This window comes from Epinephelus lanceolatus, chromosome 22, assembly GCF_041903045.1.
Source record: "Epinephelus lanceolatus isolate andai-2023 chromosome 22, ASM4190304v1, whole genome shotgun sequence".
NCBI lineage: Eukaryota > Metazoa > Chordata > Actinopteri > Perciformes > Serranidae > Epinephelus > Epinephelus lanceolatus.
In genome coordinates, this window is record NC_135755.1 from 37,640,490 (window position 1) to 37,658,039 (window position 17,550).

Below are 17,550 nucleotides of genomic sequence, written 5' to 3' on the forward strand. Positions count from 1 at the left end.
GACTCTCTTCTCTTCCTGTCAGATAAGATTTGGACCAGGTTAGAACTGTACCTGAAATGTTCAGATGGGTATGGAGCCGGTTTTGAAGGATGCTGTGATCAATGGTGTCGAAAGCTGCACTTAAGTCAAGAAGGAGAAGAACTAAAATCTTTCCATTCTAAGATCATTTATAACTTTTACTAGTGCCTTTTCAGTACTGTAGGCCTAAAGTCATTATTTCATTCTACAATTGTAAAATGTGTAGCCTATTAATCGAATTATGAATGTTTTAACATTTCATCAACTTAAATGTGCATCATACGTCTACAACCTGAAGCCTTTCACTCTAAATTTTGCTGACCTTCAGTAGCGGTGGCTAGCCTGGAGTCTCTCTAGCAAGGCTAGCGATGGATTCCAAATCCAAACAAGGAAAATTCCTGGAGGAAAATAGAGGATTTAACAGTGTGTGGACAGATTCATTTGCTTCCACTGCCAACGCTGCAAGGTTAAAGTACCAAATAATTATAAATAGCACACTGCAGAGTAGCCACCTTGCAGTAAATCATATTAATGAATGCTCATTTAGACCTATTGGTAATGTTGGTTAATTTAGCTGGAAGTTACTGTAAACTAATATTGTGATTTGGTCTATACTGTTTTGCAATTCCTATGGTGCATAAGAAAGTAACACACTGTTTTATACCAACAAAAAGTTTTAGTTTTAGGAAGTTTCCAAACCTTTTGACAGTTTTTATCATATCTGGACAACTTAGAAATTAAAAACTTCTAAGTGAGACACATTTATACAGACACTATTGTACCTGTCCTCTACCTGAACTTAGAACTTTATTGTATTTTTGTCCCCAGTGGGGCAATTCATTTGCGTGTGGACATGACATATAACATATATGACATACAAAACAACAAAACACAGAGGCAAGGCACAGATATGCACAAATAATTTAGGCATACTGGGCATATCAACAATTAAGTGAACAAATTTGTTCTTGTAATTATGACAAGTTCAACTTGTCCTGCCTCAAGACAAATCAGTACCTACAAGGAGGATCCCACTAACCAATCACCATGAAGAAGAGTAGGGGTTTACTTGACAGTTCAGGACAAATGACCAATGTGGTACCGTTGCATCAGAAGCCTTGCAGGCTCACATCCAGTATCTGCCCTTCCTCCATCATCAGTCCTCATCATAACCCCTCTCCTTCCCAGAAGCAGGTTCGGATACAGCTCAATGATGTCCCTGAGCAACAGGTTGGTGCTCCTGTACATCCCTGCATCCACCCGAACCCCACTCAACCCACAACCATCTGCTGCATGGGTTGATCTGAAGTGTTGACACCATACTACTATATTTGCTTCATGTTGAATGGCAGCCACACCTACAGGCCACCTTGTATACTGATTGGTCAATGACTGATGATGCTGCAACATGCTGATAATCAGTCTGTGCATGTACAGGGATGCTTTAATGAGCAAGTAGAGATGAGTGATATGTATCAGTACTTGCATCTGCAGAATGTATCATCTGTATCTGAAGAAGGGAACACTCACACAACTTGACAGACACAGAGGATGCCACTGATGATTATGCAGTATATCAAACTATCAGTGTTTTGTTCTAAAGGGAAAAGTCCACTCTGTCCTCAACTTGTGTGCTTAAACAATAACTGATTGGTGCTGATTGCCCATGTCTGACACAGCCTCACTAATAGCACCACTGTGTGATACGTATGTGCTGCTTGAAAATAATGAAATCAAAGTTTGCTCTCTGGTAAACAAAATGTACCAACACTGACAAAAAATATCAATAGTTTATTTTTAGGGTTTAGTTTAAAGAAATACCATTTTTAAAATGCATTCTATCACATTCTCTCTGCGCCAGTGATGGCTGTGGCATTATGTTTTCAGGTTGTCCATCTGTCTGTCCCATTCTTGTAAACACAATATCTCAAGAACGCCTTTGGTGAATTTCTTTAAATTTGGCACACATGTCCACTTCAACTCGCTGTAACCTCATCTGTGTCATTCCCATGAATGTGATGTCTCAAGAATGCTTTGAAGGATTTTTTTTCAAATCTTGCACAAATATCCCCCTCAAGAACACCTTGAGGGAATTTCTTCAAAGTTGGCGTAAACATCCACTTTGAGTCAGATATGATCTGATCAGAATTCGGTGGTCAAAAGTCAAGGTTACTGTGACCTTGTCTATCACATTCTCCTTAATGCGATATCTCAACAACTGAGTAAGAGAATTTTATCAAATTTGGCACATCTACTTAGACCCAAGGATTAACTGATTAGACTTTGATGGTCAAAGGTCACTGTGACCTTGCATCCGTCCTATTTTCTGATTGTGATATCTCAAGAGGCCCCTCGGAGAATTTTCTCAAATTTGACACAAATGTCCACTTGGACTGGTGAATAATGAACTGGATAAGAATTTGGTGGTTAAAGGTCACTGTGACTTATATAGTGTGTTTGGCCATGACTGAGGAATTTATATGCTAATTATGACAGCATTTTACACAGTTGTCTAATAGGATAAAAGAATGAAGTGATGACATTTTATGTCACAAAGATCAACTTCACTGTGACATCATAATGTTCTGCTAAAACACTTCTTTGGCCATTATCCAATGTCATATCTCAGGAACAGCAGGGCAAACATGGTGACACAAATCTTGGGTGCCCATCTTGATACTGTGCTGACTACGTAGACTTGGATGTAAACTGTAACTGCAACTTGATGGGTTCAAAGGCACCACTAAGCGATAATTCTAGTGTACAATTCTTTGGCATTTTGCAGAAAAAAGTCTAATTGGTGAATTGAAAATAATAATGAAGAGATTACTTCATGAAGAAAACAACTAATGGATTACTTAACATCCAGCACTAAAGGGTGTTTAATGTAGTTGCTTAAAGGAAAAGGCAGATTTGAATTGAAAATCACAACCAGATATCTCTTCACACAAAGCATGACCCTAAATAGATGAACTTTGAATGTATCTAATATCTCTCTGTGTCACTTCCCTTAAGTTGTGTGTTATATATTTAAAAGTAATTGTGTATGTGCTTGTGTGTTTCAGGTGACCCGGACTTCATCTGAGAGCATTACTTCAGTGCCAGCATCCAGCGCATCGGGCTCTCCAAGCAGAGTCATCTATGTAAGACTGCACCACCTTTGCTCCCTACCAGGGGCAGCAGCACATAGTTCAGCTTTTTCTTGCAGCATTCTGTATACACTGTAGTAATTGTTTTATACATCTTTGTTCAAGAGCACACATTAAATACCAGTACTTGATGGATAAATGATAAATCAAGCCATCAAGATGGCGCCTCTAGTGCGGACGCCTGTTACAGCAGCTCCTGCTCACTGCCGAGCTTTTCTCAATGTTTTGCTTTGGTATGGAGACGAAGACCGCACTCTTTATAGCGGTCTTTCTCCCTTTTTGCTATGGATACGATCGTGTGCGGGGATCCGGCGCCCAGCCGTGGCTCCATTGTCTACACCTGGGACCAGCTGTTAGCGCTGCGTCACACCGCAGTGCGGCCCGAGGAGAGGCACGACATTCCCGGCGAGCTGTGGAGAAGGAAACGGGGATGTCGTGCCAGAGTGCACCGCTGATACCGGAGGAGACGGTACAAACCTGTCCTCCCATCCGTCGTCATGGGGAACGTAAGATCGCTTCCCAACAAGATGGACGAGCTGTCGGCACTGACTCGCCATCAGAGGGAGTACCGGCAGACAGGGCCGCCCCTCCCTAAACGCAGAACACGCGCTGTGCGTAGGGCCTCATCTTCCATGGGGGGCCACATTTTGCACGAGGGGACGCATTTGCGCATATGCGCAATGGATGCGCACATGCGCTACCGTTAGGCGCGCGTAGAATCAGCTCGAGGAAGGAGAGAAGAGACCTGACCGCCCATGCGTCGCTGCAATGATTGACAGCACTCGACATCTGAACAATAAGAGGGGTGCGCCGGCAGGCACTTGCAGAGCTGCAGCAGGTGAAGAGTTGTCGACATGTCGTCCAAAAGAGCCTCAGGAGTATGTGCGAGGACGGGAGGGCGGGCGGGCTCCACGGAGGGGGAGACCCGAGCCTCGGGGGTATGTGCGGGGCCGGGAGGTCGGATGCTCCCAGAGAGGGGAGAGGGAGAAATATAGTTAAATAAGATGAAAATAGAAAAGAATGTCTCTGTATTTTATTTCTGTTTTCAGTGTTTAATTAAGGTGGGAGAGGCGGAGGGCTGAGGGAGATCAGACGCCTCCAGAAAGGGGAGAGGGAGAAATATAACAAAATAAGATTAAATAGGAAAAACCTGTCTCCCTCTTTTATTTTATTTTCAGTGTTTAATCAAGGGTGGGGGATTGAGGTGGTGGAAGTTACTTTCTTTTGATGAGTAATTGATGGCTATTTGTGACTCAGATATGTTTATTTATTTATTTCAGTTTGAAGTTATTTTTATTTAATATTTATTTATTTATTTATTTATTTCAAGTTGAATTTTTTATTTTATTTGACTCATACAGCCAAACTACTGTATCTACAGTACATTTGTTATCGCCAATAAAGGTTGTCAAGTTAAATGGCAAGTTGTTGTACGGTCATTTTGTACCTATGATACATTTGAGATGGGGGCCTCCAAATAAAATTTCGCTTAGGGCCCCAATTTGGTCAGGGGCAGCCCTGCCGGCAGAGCAGCATGCTGGTGTTTACAGAAACATGGCTGAACGCGGAAGTACCGGACACGATCGCCGCGCTGGACGGATTCCAGCTCATCAGATATGACAGGACAGCGGACAGCGGTAAGAGGAAAGGAGGAGGGCTGGCTGTGTTTGTGAATGATAGATGGTGTAACTCTGGGCACATCACTATCAAGGAACAGCATTGCTGCAGGGACACTGAGCTGCTGGCTGTTGGCATGAGACCATATTATCTACCCAGGGAGTTTTCTCATGTCATTATGGTAGCAGTGTATGTCCCTCCGTCTGCAAAGGCTGAGTCTGCTTGTGACATTCTTCACTCTGTTACAAGTAGGCTGCAAACACAGCAACCTCAGGCCCTCCTTCTGATCTCTGGGGACTTCAACCACGCCTGTCCATCCACCACCCTGCCCACCTTCACCCAGTATGTTTCCTGCCACACCAGAGACAATAAAACACTGGATTTATTTTATGCCAACACCAAGGAGGCATACCACTCATCCCCCCTGCCCCCCCTGGGAAAAGCCGATCACAACCTGGTTCATCTTCTGCCTGTCTACAGACCTCTGGTGCAGAGGGAACCAGCAACCACCGGCACTGTGAAGAGGTGGTCTAATGTGGCCGAAGAGGCCCTGAAGGACTGCTTTGAGACCACTGTGTGGGAGGTACTCAGCGATTCCCATGGAGAAGACATTGACGGTATGACATCATGCATTACGGATTATATTAACTTCTGTATGGAAAACACCGTACCCACCAGGACTGTACGCTGCTTCTCTAACACCAAACCCTGGATTACTCCAGATATAAAAGCTCTCCTGAAGGAGAAGCGGAGAGCTTTTAACTCTGGAACTAAGGAGGAGCTGAAGGCCGTGCAGAAGGAGCTACGGAGAAATATCAGGCGGAAAAAGGAAGGATATAGAAAGAAGATGGAAGAACAGCTGCAACAGAGTGACGTCAGCGGAATCTGGAGAGGTCTGAAAAGACCCCCTGGCCAGAGGTGACCAGAAGTGGGTGAATGATCTGAATCTGTTCTTAAATAGATTTGATCAGTCTGCCCCTCCCCTGGCCCAGACATCACGGCTGCAACCCCCCTCATCCTCACCTTCACCTTCCCCCTCACCTACACTCCTGGCACACTGCTTCAACACCTCCCCCACCCCTGCTCCCCCGGACATCTCACCACCCCCCACCCCTCCCCCCACCTCATCACCTCCACCCCCAAGCACACAGCCCCCCTGCTCCAGCTTGTCCTTCACTACCTGTCAGGTGAGAGATCAGCTGACGAGGATAAAGACGAGGAAGGCTGTGGGTCCAGACGGCATCAGCTCCAGGCTCCTGAAGTCCTGCGCAGACCAACTGTGCGGGATAGTTGAAACCATCTTCAACCTGAGCTGAGGCTGGGGAGAGTACCACAGCTGTGAAAGACATCCTGCATGGTACCTGTGCCCAAGACTCCGCACCCCAAGGACTTCAGCAGCTTCAGGGTGGCATTAACATCACACCTCATTTTTTTTTTTTTTTCTACCTGTCTGTATTGGTCTTCGTAGCTTAGCGCCACGAAAGGGTGTAAGCTTCTTATGAAGATTGATGCACAGTTAATCTTGCAGTCAAGTATTTTATACCCATACTGTGCGTGGTTGTGACCGTCACCCACCCTCCCTGGAGACTAGCCTATCAGCCTTTATTGGAAAAACTTCCTAATATGAGCCAGAGAGGGCCGTGATACACCAAAGTGTGTCAAGGGGAAAGTAAGGAACAAGCAGGGGGGATTGAGGGGCAGGTGCTTAAGTCCTGAGTTATATAGCGACAGTGCATGCGGAGAAGAAGGAGGAAAAAACAAACAAACAAAAAAACGAAGGAGAAACAGGCAGTGTAGCTGATGTATTGTGGCCTTGAGGTGGTTGTGCTCCATACAGATTATCAAAAATAAACATATACACGTCTACTATACTGTACTGAAAAACAAAAACAAAAGAGAAGTCTATACTGAACACCAAAAATGTGAGAGTCCTGGTGGAGGAGGAAAGCCCGATTGTGGAGAAGAGTTGCCAGCGCAGTGTGGTAGGTTCGAGAAGCAAGTGGGCCCCTTTTAAGTGATCCCATCAGTTCTTTGCGATGCGTCACGGAGCTGAAGTATCGAACATGCATGCATGTATTTGAACCCTCCCAATGTGTTTATGAAAACCATCACCAGGGTCCAGGGCCAGCCCTGCGGGGGAAGGCGGGCGGTATGGCACCCCAAGACCGCAGGAGCGCCCAGACCCCACACCCAGGGAGCCGCAGAGGCCGCAGGACACCACGCAGGCCCAAGGACCCGGGGCGGCAATGGCCAGCACCCCCAGGGAGCCAGAGACACACCCCAGATGGGCGGGGCAGGAGGGCCCGCCCACTCACCGCCCAACGCGGACCCCCCCCACTGTGGTGGCATCAGCCATCTTTTATGGAGTGGTCTGCTGGGGCAGCAGCATCTCGGCAGCAGATAGGAACAGACTGGACAAGCTGATCAAGAAGGCCAGCTCTGTCCTAGGATGCTCTCTGGACTCTGTGCAGGTGTTGCAAGAAAGGAGGATGACAGCCAACAACTCCCACCCCCTGCAGGAGGAGATAAAAGCTCTAGAGAGCTCCTTCAGCGATAGACTGATTCACCCAAAGTGTGTGAAGGAACGCTATCGCAGGTCCTTCCTGCCTGCTGCTGTCAGGCTACATAACCAGCACTGCTCACAGTAAACTGCACCATTGACACTTTAGGGACACTATGGACACTTTAGGGACACCTCTATAAGCATTGCTGTCCCCCATGTTGTTGTTTATTTGCACATGTAATATTCACTTTGCACTAAATATGTTCACTTTAATCCATTGCTCACTTTTTATCCACTGCTCATTATTATTATTATTATCATTATTATTTATTGCTGTCTCTTGTATTTTTTGTACTTTTTTCTGCATGCCTAGTTTTTTAAGTTTTTAAGTATTGAAATCTTTAATTTGACTCTTTACCCTTGACTGCTGTAACACTGGAATTTCTCAATTGTGGGATCAATAAAGGTGTATCTTGTCTTATCTTATTTTCTCTGCTACCAGGCTAAACTAGGAGAGGAGATGCTGGACTACAAGGACCTTGCAGCCCTTCCAAAGACCAAGGCTATCTATAACATAGACAGGCCTGACATGCTGTCCTACTCTCCATACGTCAGCTACCCATCTGAGGAGAGGCACTATGGAGAGGTAGACCAGCCTCACAGCTCTCAGTCCTTCAATTCCTTTTTCTAACTTTACGCCTCAAAAAGTTCTGTAGGGCACCCAACATGGTGCTACATCACATCTTCCCCTCTGGAAGGGCACCCTAGAGGGCATTATATCCATTGCACTTGATAGCCACTCTATATATTGATGTATATTTTACAGAGACTCTTATTAAAAGCATTAAAAGCAAATGATTAGATCAGGATCCTTTAACGGAACAGTGTGTAAGATTTAGGGAGATTTAGTGACTTCTCACAATAAGTATCACAGATTTCAGCCAGCTAAAGCTGCTGATTAGAATTCCTTCAGTGGAGAATTTTACCAGGAGCTGTATTATCCACAAAGGTCATTTCCTTTTCAAAACAAATGGACCAGGTCTGATTAAAACTGATATAAACACTGAATAAAGCATTTAAACATTACAGTCATCAGTGTCTCTCCAACACTGTTTAGCATGTCAGAGCCAGACCATTAGCCTAGCACCTGCTAATGTGCTCACCTTTTTTCTCTGATAACTTAAGATCCAGACATTCAGGAGGTTTTTACCGAGAGACAAATTATCCGCAGAGGTCTCTTCCTCCACAAAACAAACAGACCAGGTGATTTAAACCGGTAAAAAAAAAAAAATAGAGCTGTTTCAGGTTTTAAAAAATCAAGTGTTTTTCTGATGCTGCTCGTCACAGAGGGGCTTTTAACTACAAAAACATGAATGTCCCTTTCTAGAGCCAGTGTTTGGTATGTCTGTTCTGGGCTACTGTAGAAATATGGCGGTGTAATATGGTGATCTCCATAGATGAAGACCTGCTCTCTACTTAGATATAAAAGGGTCATTGTAGGCTAACAAAAACACAATGGTTCTTAGAGTGCTTTCACACCTAACCTGTTTCATTTGCTTAACATGAACTTAGGTCCATTTGTGCAGTTAGTACGGTTTCTTTGAGCTTGTGTGAAAGCTGTCAATGGAATCCTGGTGCGGACCAAATAACCAAACCGAGACCGCTCTAAAAGGTGGGTCTCGGTTCGCTTCTGAATGGACTCTGGTGCAGTTTGTTTGTGGTGTGAAAGAAAACGAACCAACCACAGGCTTTTATGATAGCAGATGTGTTGTTTTAGCAACAGGTAACCAATAATAAATCCATCAGCTGATCGTGAAATCTGTCAGCATCTCATAATTGATCCTGATAAAGACCACGTATATCCCATAACCTATATATGCTAATGCATACATGTAACCACAGTAACACATATGCGCGTTTTCCCTGATTAAAAAGCTGTTAAAACCATCATCATTGTATCCAACTCTGTGTACTTTGTCTGTTCATTAAGTCCATTAAAATGTGTGTGACAGTGATCCCACAGTATTGAGCCTTAAATAATTAGAATCACCTTGGATCCTGATGATGCAGGATGACATATGCTAAAATTGTCCAATCAGTGAGTTACCTGTCATTTGGTAGAACTTTATGTTTACTCCTCTTGGTTCATCTGCAAAAAGTAAGTGTGAACAGGAACCAAACCAAAACTAAAATGCAACAATTTTTTTCCCCTCTAGTGCGACCAAATTAACCCAACTAGAGTTGTAAAAGCACCCTTATTTGCAGGTGATTCTGCACTGAAGAAAACATACTCATTATATTTATTCAGTTTCTGCCAGTATATCCCCATAAACTGTACACACTGGACCTTTAAATCTGTTTTTAAAGAACTGTAACCCAACATGTGCAATGGAATCACTGTTTCTAAATGACCTCAAACCCATCGTTGGCATTTCTTGGAGGGACAGTTTGTTTTTAAATATCATACAATGGTACTCTGATATCATTATATCTGCACTAGGCTAACAGACTAATATTGGCTGCTATTGGCTATTTTGATATACTTGTATATATAATCTGAATATGTACAACATATATTGTAATTTGAGTATAGATTATGTGGTAAAAACAAGAGTGATATCAAAAGTTTAGCCAAAGGATTTGATTGATCAAATTATATTTCTCAAGCTTCATTGCTTTTGTCTCACACAGATGAAAACCTGACTTGAATTAGTAAACTTCCTTTTGTCATTTTTTTTTCACTTTTCACCTTCCTACCCCTCCATTATTGTCCCCCACTCTGACAGTGACACCACTGACAGTCACTCATCAACCACATGCTCACTTCTCTTTTACAAACACATTCCTTTGCAGTGCAGTCACAGTCTCATAGCCCCGAGGGTGTTAAGTGAAGAATACTTCTGATGGCACTGAATGATCACTCTCATGGTTAGATGGTTAACTCATTAATCACATATGAGTTTGTCCTAATCATTGGCTTTCTCCCCCTCTTTATTTGCAGTCCCCCCAGCTTATTTCTCCTACTCCCACTGAGGTAATATAATGCACTATAACTCACTGTGACTGTCAGTGTAACATGCCTTCCTCCGTGTGTGTTGCGCCATTATTATCATGTTTGTTTTTTTAAGGGGAATGGAGAGCTCTCAAAGGTTTGATATGAGTTTTAATGGTCCACACAGAAGGTGCTGTGTCAATTAAAGCAGCTGAAATGCTCATGTGCCTAAAGAACAATTCCAGATTCTTATGGCTTGGGTTTTATGTCAATACTTTTGGCCATCATTTCTATCAGTAAGGACATTGTACTTACCAAAGTAATCACTAAGATAGTGGCAACACGGTGATATCACCACAGTGAAGTCTGATGGAGCAAGAAACATGAGTAGTCAGACAGATGTAAACCAACTGCTGACTGTTGATCACTGACTTCAAAATCTTTGCTGATCCATGTTTTGAATCAGCCCGATCTGCTCATGGACATAACAATTTGCAAACTTCCCCTGGCATCTGTGTCATTTTGGCATTAGCAGTGTACTTTTCCAGGTCTTTGTATGCCTTGTGCAACATGGTTGATTATAAGGATATATCAGAGATGGAGTCATGCCTGCAGTCCTGTCTGATACTTACCTTGTGAAGTAATGTTTGTTTATTGGCATTGACTTTTTTTTTGTTTCACTGTATATGTTTGTGCATCCAGGGCGATGGGGAGAAGTCACCCCGCCAGCGGAGGCCCTCCAGCCCAAGCTCCAACAGCTCCCTAGGGGGCTATGGACGTTACACCCCATGCCGTTCTCCCCAGAATTACAGCCGACCAGGTATCAGCCTCATACACATGTGACTCACAACCCATTACTGTTATGTGAAAACCCTCTGAAGTTAAAGTTTGTATTTCAGAAGGATCATATTACCCAGGGATCTTGCATGCACACTCTTAACTCCTACTCTTCTTAATGAAGGATAGGAAACAAGATGGTAGGGAAAAAATGGTTGCTTACTTAATTTAGAAGAAAACATCTGCCACAAACATCCCAAATGATTCACCACTTCCTGTAATTTGAGGTTTCCTGCTGGTGACCAAACCAGAAATTAATTGACATGCTCCTCTACAGCTTGATTAAATGCTGCAGCTCTTATGTTACACTGTCAAAAGCCATTGGGTGATCTGAAAACTGCATGGCTGTCAAGTTAAATAAAGACTGCTATTTTTACTTCCTGATCAACTTTTTCCAGCTGGGTTCAGTCTTGTATAATACATTATGTTCAAGAATTATAAACTTTTACCCATAATTGCTAAAATTAAAATGATGAAAATTATAATTTATCAAGTGTCTCAGAAACCCTACTAGAAAGTGTACTGATGTAAGTCTACAAACATTGCACCACTGTGTAGGACTAGAAGAGTAGAAGACTAGAACAATTACGTAACTAGCAAATTTTGCAACAAATTTTGACTGGGTGCCTACTACCACCACTGACTACTGAGGTACTACATATGGCAGGCACTACATACTACAGGTACTACAGGTACTGCATGGGAAGGTTTTACAGCTCCTCCCCACTCTAGCCGTGATGTCATCCACTCTAGCTCTAAACATTCTGTCCCATTAACACCCATTCCAAAATCTGAAACATCTAAAAAACATTATAAAATATAAACTGCTATTTTGTGAAAACCGTACTAGCTATCAAAATGCCCATTTAGCCCAATAAAGTCCCAAGTCTTGTGAGCTATTTAAACTTTTAATCTATTTTTTATGTCAAAGTATGAAGATTTGGTCAGCCCTAAAGAGGAGTGATTTACAGCTTTGTTCACGTCAGTTTCCCAATGATCTCCCATTACTTTCAGTGGGAAATTTAATGCAGTGTTTTGCAATTTTTATAAAAATGACTTGGCAATTACTGAGAAAAGTTATAGCACACCATTCCCATTATGCACGTTTTGATGTATTGTTTTCCTATGTGTTGGCAACGCCGTAAATTGAACAGCGTGCTAAAATTTTACGGAAGCAGACTATATAAGACCAACAAATTATATAGTGTGCCTTCTGTTTTATTTATACTGTATAAGCAAATATCTAGATTATTATCTAGATTATGTATGCAAGAATATTATGCAAGAATCAATACATATCTTAAATGTTATAATTCCCAAAGTGTCATTTGCATAGTAGACTGTTCAGTGAAAATTGGCAAGTCACTTCGCTTAAAAAATGATTATTTAAAAGGAAGTCCAAAGATTTTACACATCAGAGTGTGTTTCCAGGTGTTGGGGAATACTACTGTATAAAATAGTATAAAGCCTTTAATGTCGCCAGAGGGAGATGCATGAAGTCTGTGGCCTTAAAGGGATAGTGCACCCAAAAATGAAAATTCAGCCATTATCTCCTCACCCTGAGCGACAAATGCTCAGGTGAAGTTTTAGAGTCCTCACATCATTTGTGGAGATTGGCGGGGTTGAGCAGCTAGCACATCTAATGGCTGACAGCGCCCCAGACTAACGTCCAAGAACACAAAATTGAAACCACAAAATATCTCCAACATGCTCATCCGTAGTGATCCAAGTGTCCTGAAGCCCAGACATAAAAAGTTGTTTTGAAAAACGTCATTTGAACTTGCTTCTCTGTGCTCCGCGCTCACGTGTGCGCGCTTGTGCGAGACCAGCGAACGCATGAGCTTTGCTTACCCGTGTTTACATCACGTGACACGTGCACCGCAGGGGGAGACAACAGTAACCACAGTAGCTAAAAGATAATTTGCACTACGGTCTTTTAGCAAAGGACAGCCCAACATGTCTGAAGACTTTGAAATTGAGGAGGAATAGCATTTCTTTGTTGAGCCGTATTTGTTTGAGCCCGAGTATACGGACGCGGAACTCAGGCTACTGGACGAATCAGCCGCTGTTATGTCCCTACTGGTTTCCAATTTAACTGGTTTCCTTACCAAACAGCTGCAGATGTGCTTCGCCTCCGTCAGCAGATTTGTCACAAATTCACAAACATACACAACATATTACTGGTGATTTTAAAGTCGCAGCCCACATCTACCACAGCGAATATGCTTCTGTGAGTGAGCACTACTACCAGCGACATTAAAAAAAGAAAGGAAAGAAAATATGATACACACAAATTTGCGTCAAGCTGGACTCGATTTCACGTCAACAAAAGACAATATAACACAAACTGCACGTCTACCTATGTGAGCCACTGAGACTCACAGAGCGCATGGCTTTCCTCAGGTATTAGTGAATTACGTCAGCATCCAGGTAACATTTTGATTTGGGCTGACCTGAGGCAACTGGTTACCCTCGGCTTGCCTTGAAAATACCCAAACATACAGTGCCCTCCAAAAGTATTGGAACAGTGAGTCCAATTCGTTTACTTTTGTTGTAGACTGAAAACATTTGGGTTTGACATCAAAAGATGAATATGAGACAAGAGATCAACATTTCAGCTTTTATTTCCAGGTATTTACATCTGGATCTGATACACAACTTAGAAGATAGCATTATTTGTAATGGAACACAAAATTTTTAGGTGAGCAAAAGTATTGGAACATATAAACTTAAAATAGATTAAAGTGAATGAGACTTAATATTTAGTTGCAAATCATTTGCTTTCAATAACTGCATCAAGCCTGTGACCCATTGACATCACCAAACTTTTGCATTCTTCTTTTGTGATGCTTTTCCAGGCTTTCACCGCAGCCTCTTTCAGTTGTTGTTTGTTTTGGGGGGTTACTCCCTTCAGTCTCCTCTTCAGCAGGTAAAATGCATGCTCTATTGGGTTTAAGTCTGGAGACTGACTTGGCCAGTCTAAAACCTTCCACTTCTTGCCCCTGATGAACTCCTTTGTTGTTTTGGCAGTGTGTTTTGGGTCGTTATCTTGCTGCATGATGAAGGATCTCCCAATCAGTTTGGTTGCATCTTTCTTTAAATTAGCAGACAAAATGTTTCTGTAGACTTCTGAGTTCATTTTGCTGTTGCCATCATGTGTTACATCATCAATGAAGATGAAAGAGCCCGTCCCAGAAGAAGCCATGCAAGCCCAAGCCATGACATTACCTCCACTGTGTTTCACAGATGAGCTTGTATGTTTGGGATCATGAGCAGATCCTTTCTTTCTCCAAACTTTCGCCTTTCCATCACTTTGGAAAAAGTTAATCTTTGTCTCATCAGTCCATAAAACTTTTTCCCAGAATTTTTGAGGCTCATCTCTGTACCTTTTGGCAAATTCCAGCCTGGCCTTCCTATTCTTCTTGCTAATGAGTGGTTTGCATCTTCTGGTGTAGCCTTTGTACTTTTGTTCATGAAGTCTTCTGCGAACAGTAGATTGTGATACCTTCACTCCTGCCCTCTGGAGGTTGTTGCTGATGTCACTAACAGTTGTTTTAGGGTCTTTCTTTACAGCTCTCACAATGTTTCTGTCATCAACTGCTGATGTTTTCCTTGGTCTACCTGTTTGACGTCTGTTGCTTAGTACACCAGTGGTTTCTTTCTTCTTCAGGACATTCCAGATGGTTGTACTGGCTATGGCCAATGTTTGTGCAATGGCTCTGATTGATTGTCCATCTTCTCTCAGATTCACAATTGCTTCTTTTTCACCCATAGACAGCTCTCTGGTTTTCATGTTGGTTCCACCTCTAAATGCAGTCTGCACAGGCAAAACCTATCGTACTCAATCTGAAACTGAGCTCAGACATTCAGTGCTATTTATTATTTGAATAATCAATGTAATTGGGAGACACCTGGGCAACAAAACACACCTGTCAGTCACATGTTCCAATACTTTTGTTCTCGTCACTTCGTCACAGCAAAGACTTTCTTCATCCTAAAACTTCACCAGGGCCTCCGTCAGCATATGGGTGAGTAGATAATGGCTGAATTTTCATTTTTGGGTGCACTATCCCTTTATGTAATGTCACTTGAGTCAATGTTGTTTGGGGTGGAAGACTACAAGTTTTAGTGTGAAGTTAGAAAGAAGTAAGCTTACCAGACCTTAGCAGGTGTTCCTCTCTGCTGCAGGCTAGGGATTTCAGGCCCCAGTTGTTCAAAAAATTTGACCTGGATCAGAATGATTTTGAAATGCCATATATTTCTATCCAGGATCAGCTGATCCATCATACTGTAGTGCCAGTTTTTCAAGCAACATAGGATTGGATCACCCTGATCCAGATAGAGACTTTTCAAGATCATCAAACCCAGATAACCAGAGCTTTAAATGGGACTACATATCACTATGTAGGCAGTCTGCCAACAAACACCACAATTACCACTTATCGCCATACATGCTGCCAAAAAGAACCAAACACAGGTCTTTGAGATTGCAGCTTTAAAATAATTTTTGTTGTTAGATGGTAAATGGTGAATGGCCCTGTATAGTTATAGTCTTCAGACAACACAAAGCACTTTTACACTATGAATCACACTCACCCAATCACACACACAATTAGACACTGGTGGCCGAGGCTACCATACAAAGTGCCACCGCTACTCAGTTTTTTAGACATTCCCACAATTTGCCCAAGAATACTTTGACATGCAGATAGGAGTAGCCAGAGATTGAACCGCTGATTTTGCAAATAGTGGACGACCCGTTCTGCTTCCTGAGCCACAGTTGCTGACAGCTATTTTATTTTATTTTGTTTTGCTTATACTTTACTCTACTAAAAGGCCTAATAGGTAGCCTAATGTCTACTTATCTACTTTATCAAAGTAACCCATCAATTGTGAAATTTATCATTATTATTATTATTATTATCATTGTTATTATTATTATTTATTATTATTATTATGTTATCATTTATTTGACCAATTTAAAAGTTTTATTACATTCTGTTCCTAAAACCCACCCTGAACCCAGCCTTCTGCTGGTATCAGGATGATCTTGATTTTTGGATCAAAGGTATCCCAATCCTATTAAAAAGCTTTGAACAACACATACTGAAGGTTTGATCCAGATCAACACCAAGACTGGATTACATGATCTAATCCAATTTCAGAATCCTTTTTTTTCTTTTAAACAACTCATTTTTAAGAGTTTGATCCAACTTGATAGCCAAAATCTGATCAGATTACTTCTGAACAACTGGGCCCTGGCTAATTAGCTGCTACTAGCATTAACACACCGAAGTTTATGACCAAACTGTCTGTGATCCAATTCGAATGAATTGTTGGTAGGGTTGCAATGGTATGAGATTTTCACGGTACAGTAACCGTCTCAGAAAATATTGTGGTTTCACGTTATTACGGAATTTCTTTTCATCGGTCAGAATGACCCTTAAAGGAATGAAACAGAAGGGTTATTGTTTGTTGAACAAACATTGAAGTATGTGTAAAAAGTCTCCCCTTAGAAAATAAAATGCTAGGCTTAAAAGTAGTCACAAATACGTGCCACACACTCATGTACTACTCTGAGACGCTTGATAAATGGATGTCCTGATTCATAATCATTCATTTCAGTGTCACTTCATCTCAGAACTTATGCCAGTGCCATATTTCCTCAAATTTACCTTATGATGATAGAAGAGCATGCCTAATAACATAAAATGGGCCCCTCATTTCATATGCAACCAAAATATTATGATTTGCATCAGATCTTTAAGATCAGTATTTAAGGCTTGACTGTGTGCTTGTAAATGGACCACAAATGTATTTTCCTGGATTTGTACTGTTCCCTGTTTTTCCATGCCAAATTGCAAAAGAGCTTATACATTCACAGTTTTTATCCATTGACTCAGCATATTTCCTGTGATCTGATTGGACATTCAGGGCCAGAGGTATACCTTGGTGGTAGACACAGCAGCCAGGCCCGCGACTCCAGTTCTTTCCCTTTGCCTTTAACTCTCATGGGTGCCAATAAGTACCCCTCCACCTGGGCCAGGGACTCATCGTCCCCTGTGTACTGCTCTTCTGGGGCTGAAGGGAGTGGTGGTGGTGGTAGTGGCAAGTACTCGCCCACCCCAGTAGGTGGCAGTGCAGGCTTGTCTTATCAACTAAACCCCACCACCCTGGCAATGCTGCAGCAGCACAACTACATCCCTTACTTCAGAGGTATCAATTGAACTGATTTCACTTGGCATGGGCTGTGGTTAAGCATCAGATTAACCATGTGTTGGAAACTCACACTCTGGGTCTTGCGGTTCACCATAGACCAATGAGTCATTATGGGAAACAGAACGCCTGACTTGGTGCGTGCCACATTTGGGTCTGTAATCACTGTTTGAGCACCCACGAAGATGTATTTTCCTTAATTCTTGAACCAAAGCCAT

At 42.3% G+C, this 17,550-nt stretch overlaps 1 protein-coding gene across 1 annotated transcript in view; it reads left to right on the plus strand.

The window, feature by feature from the left end:
• Positions 1 to 17,550, plus strand: part of ablim2 (actin binding LIM protein family, member 2) — a 245,136-nt gene that overhangs the window by 173,194 nt on the left and 54,392 nt on the right. The window contains 6 exon segments of the mRNA XM_078164135.1: positions 1,207 to 1,248; positions 3,084 to 3,161; positions 7,790 to 7,933; positions 10,289 to 10,321; positions 10,982 to 11,099; positions 17,051 to 17,332. Coding sequence (XP_078020261.1) covers positions 1,207 to 1,248; positions 3,084 to 3,161; positions 7,790 to 7,933; positions 10,289 to 10,321; positions 10,982 to 11,099; positions 17,051 to 17,332 — 697 coding nt within the window.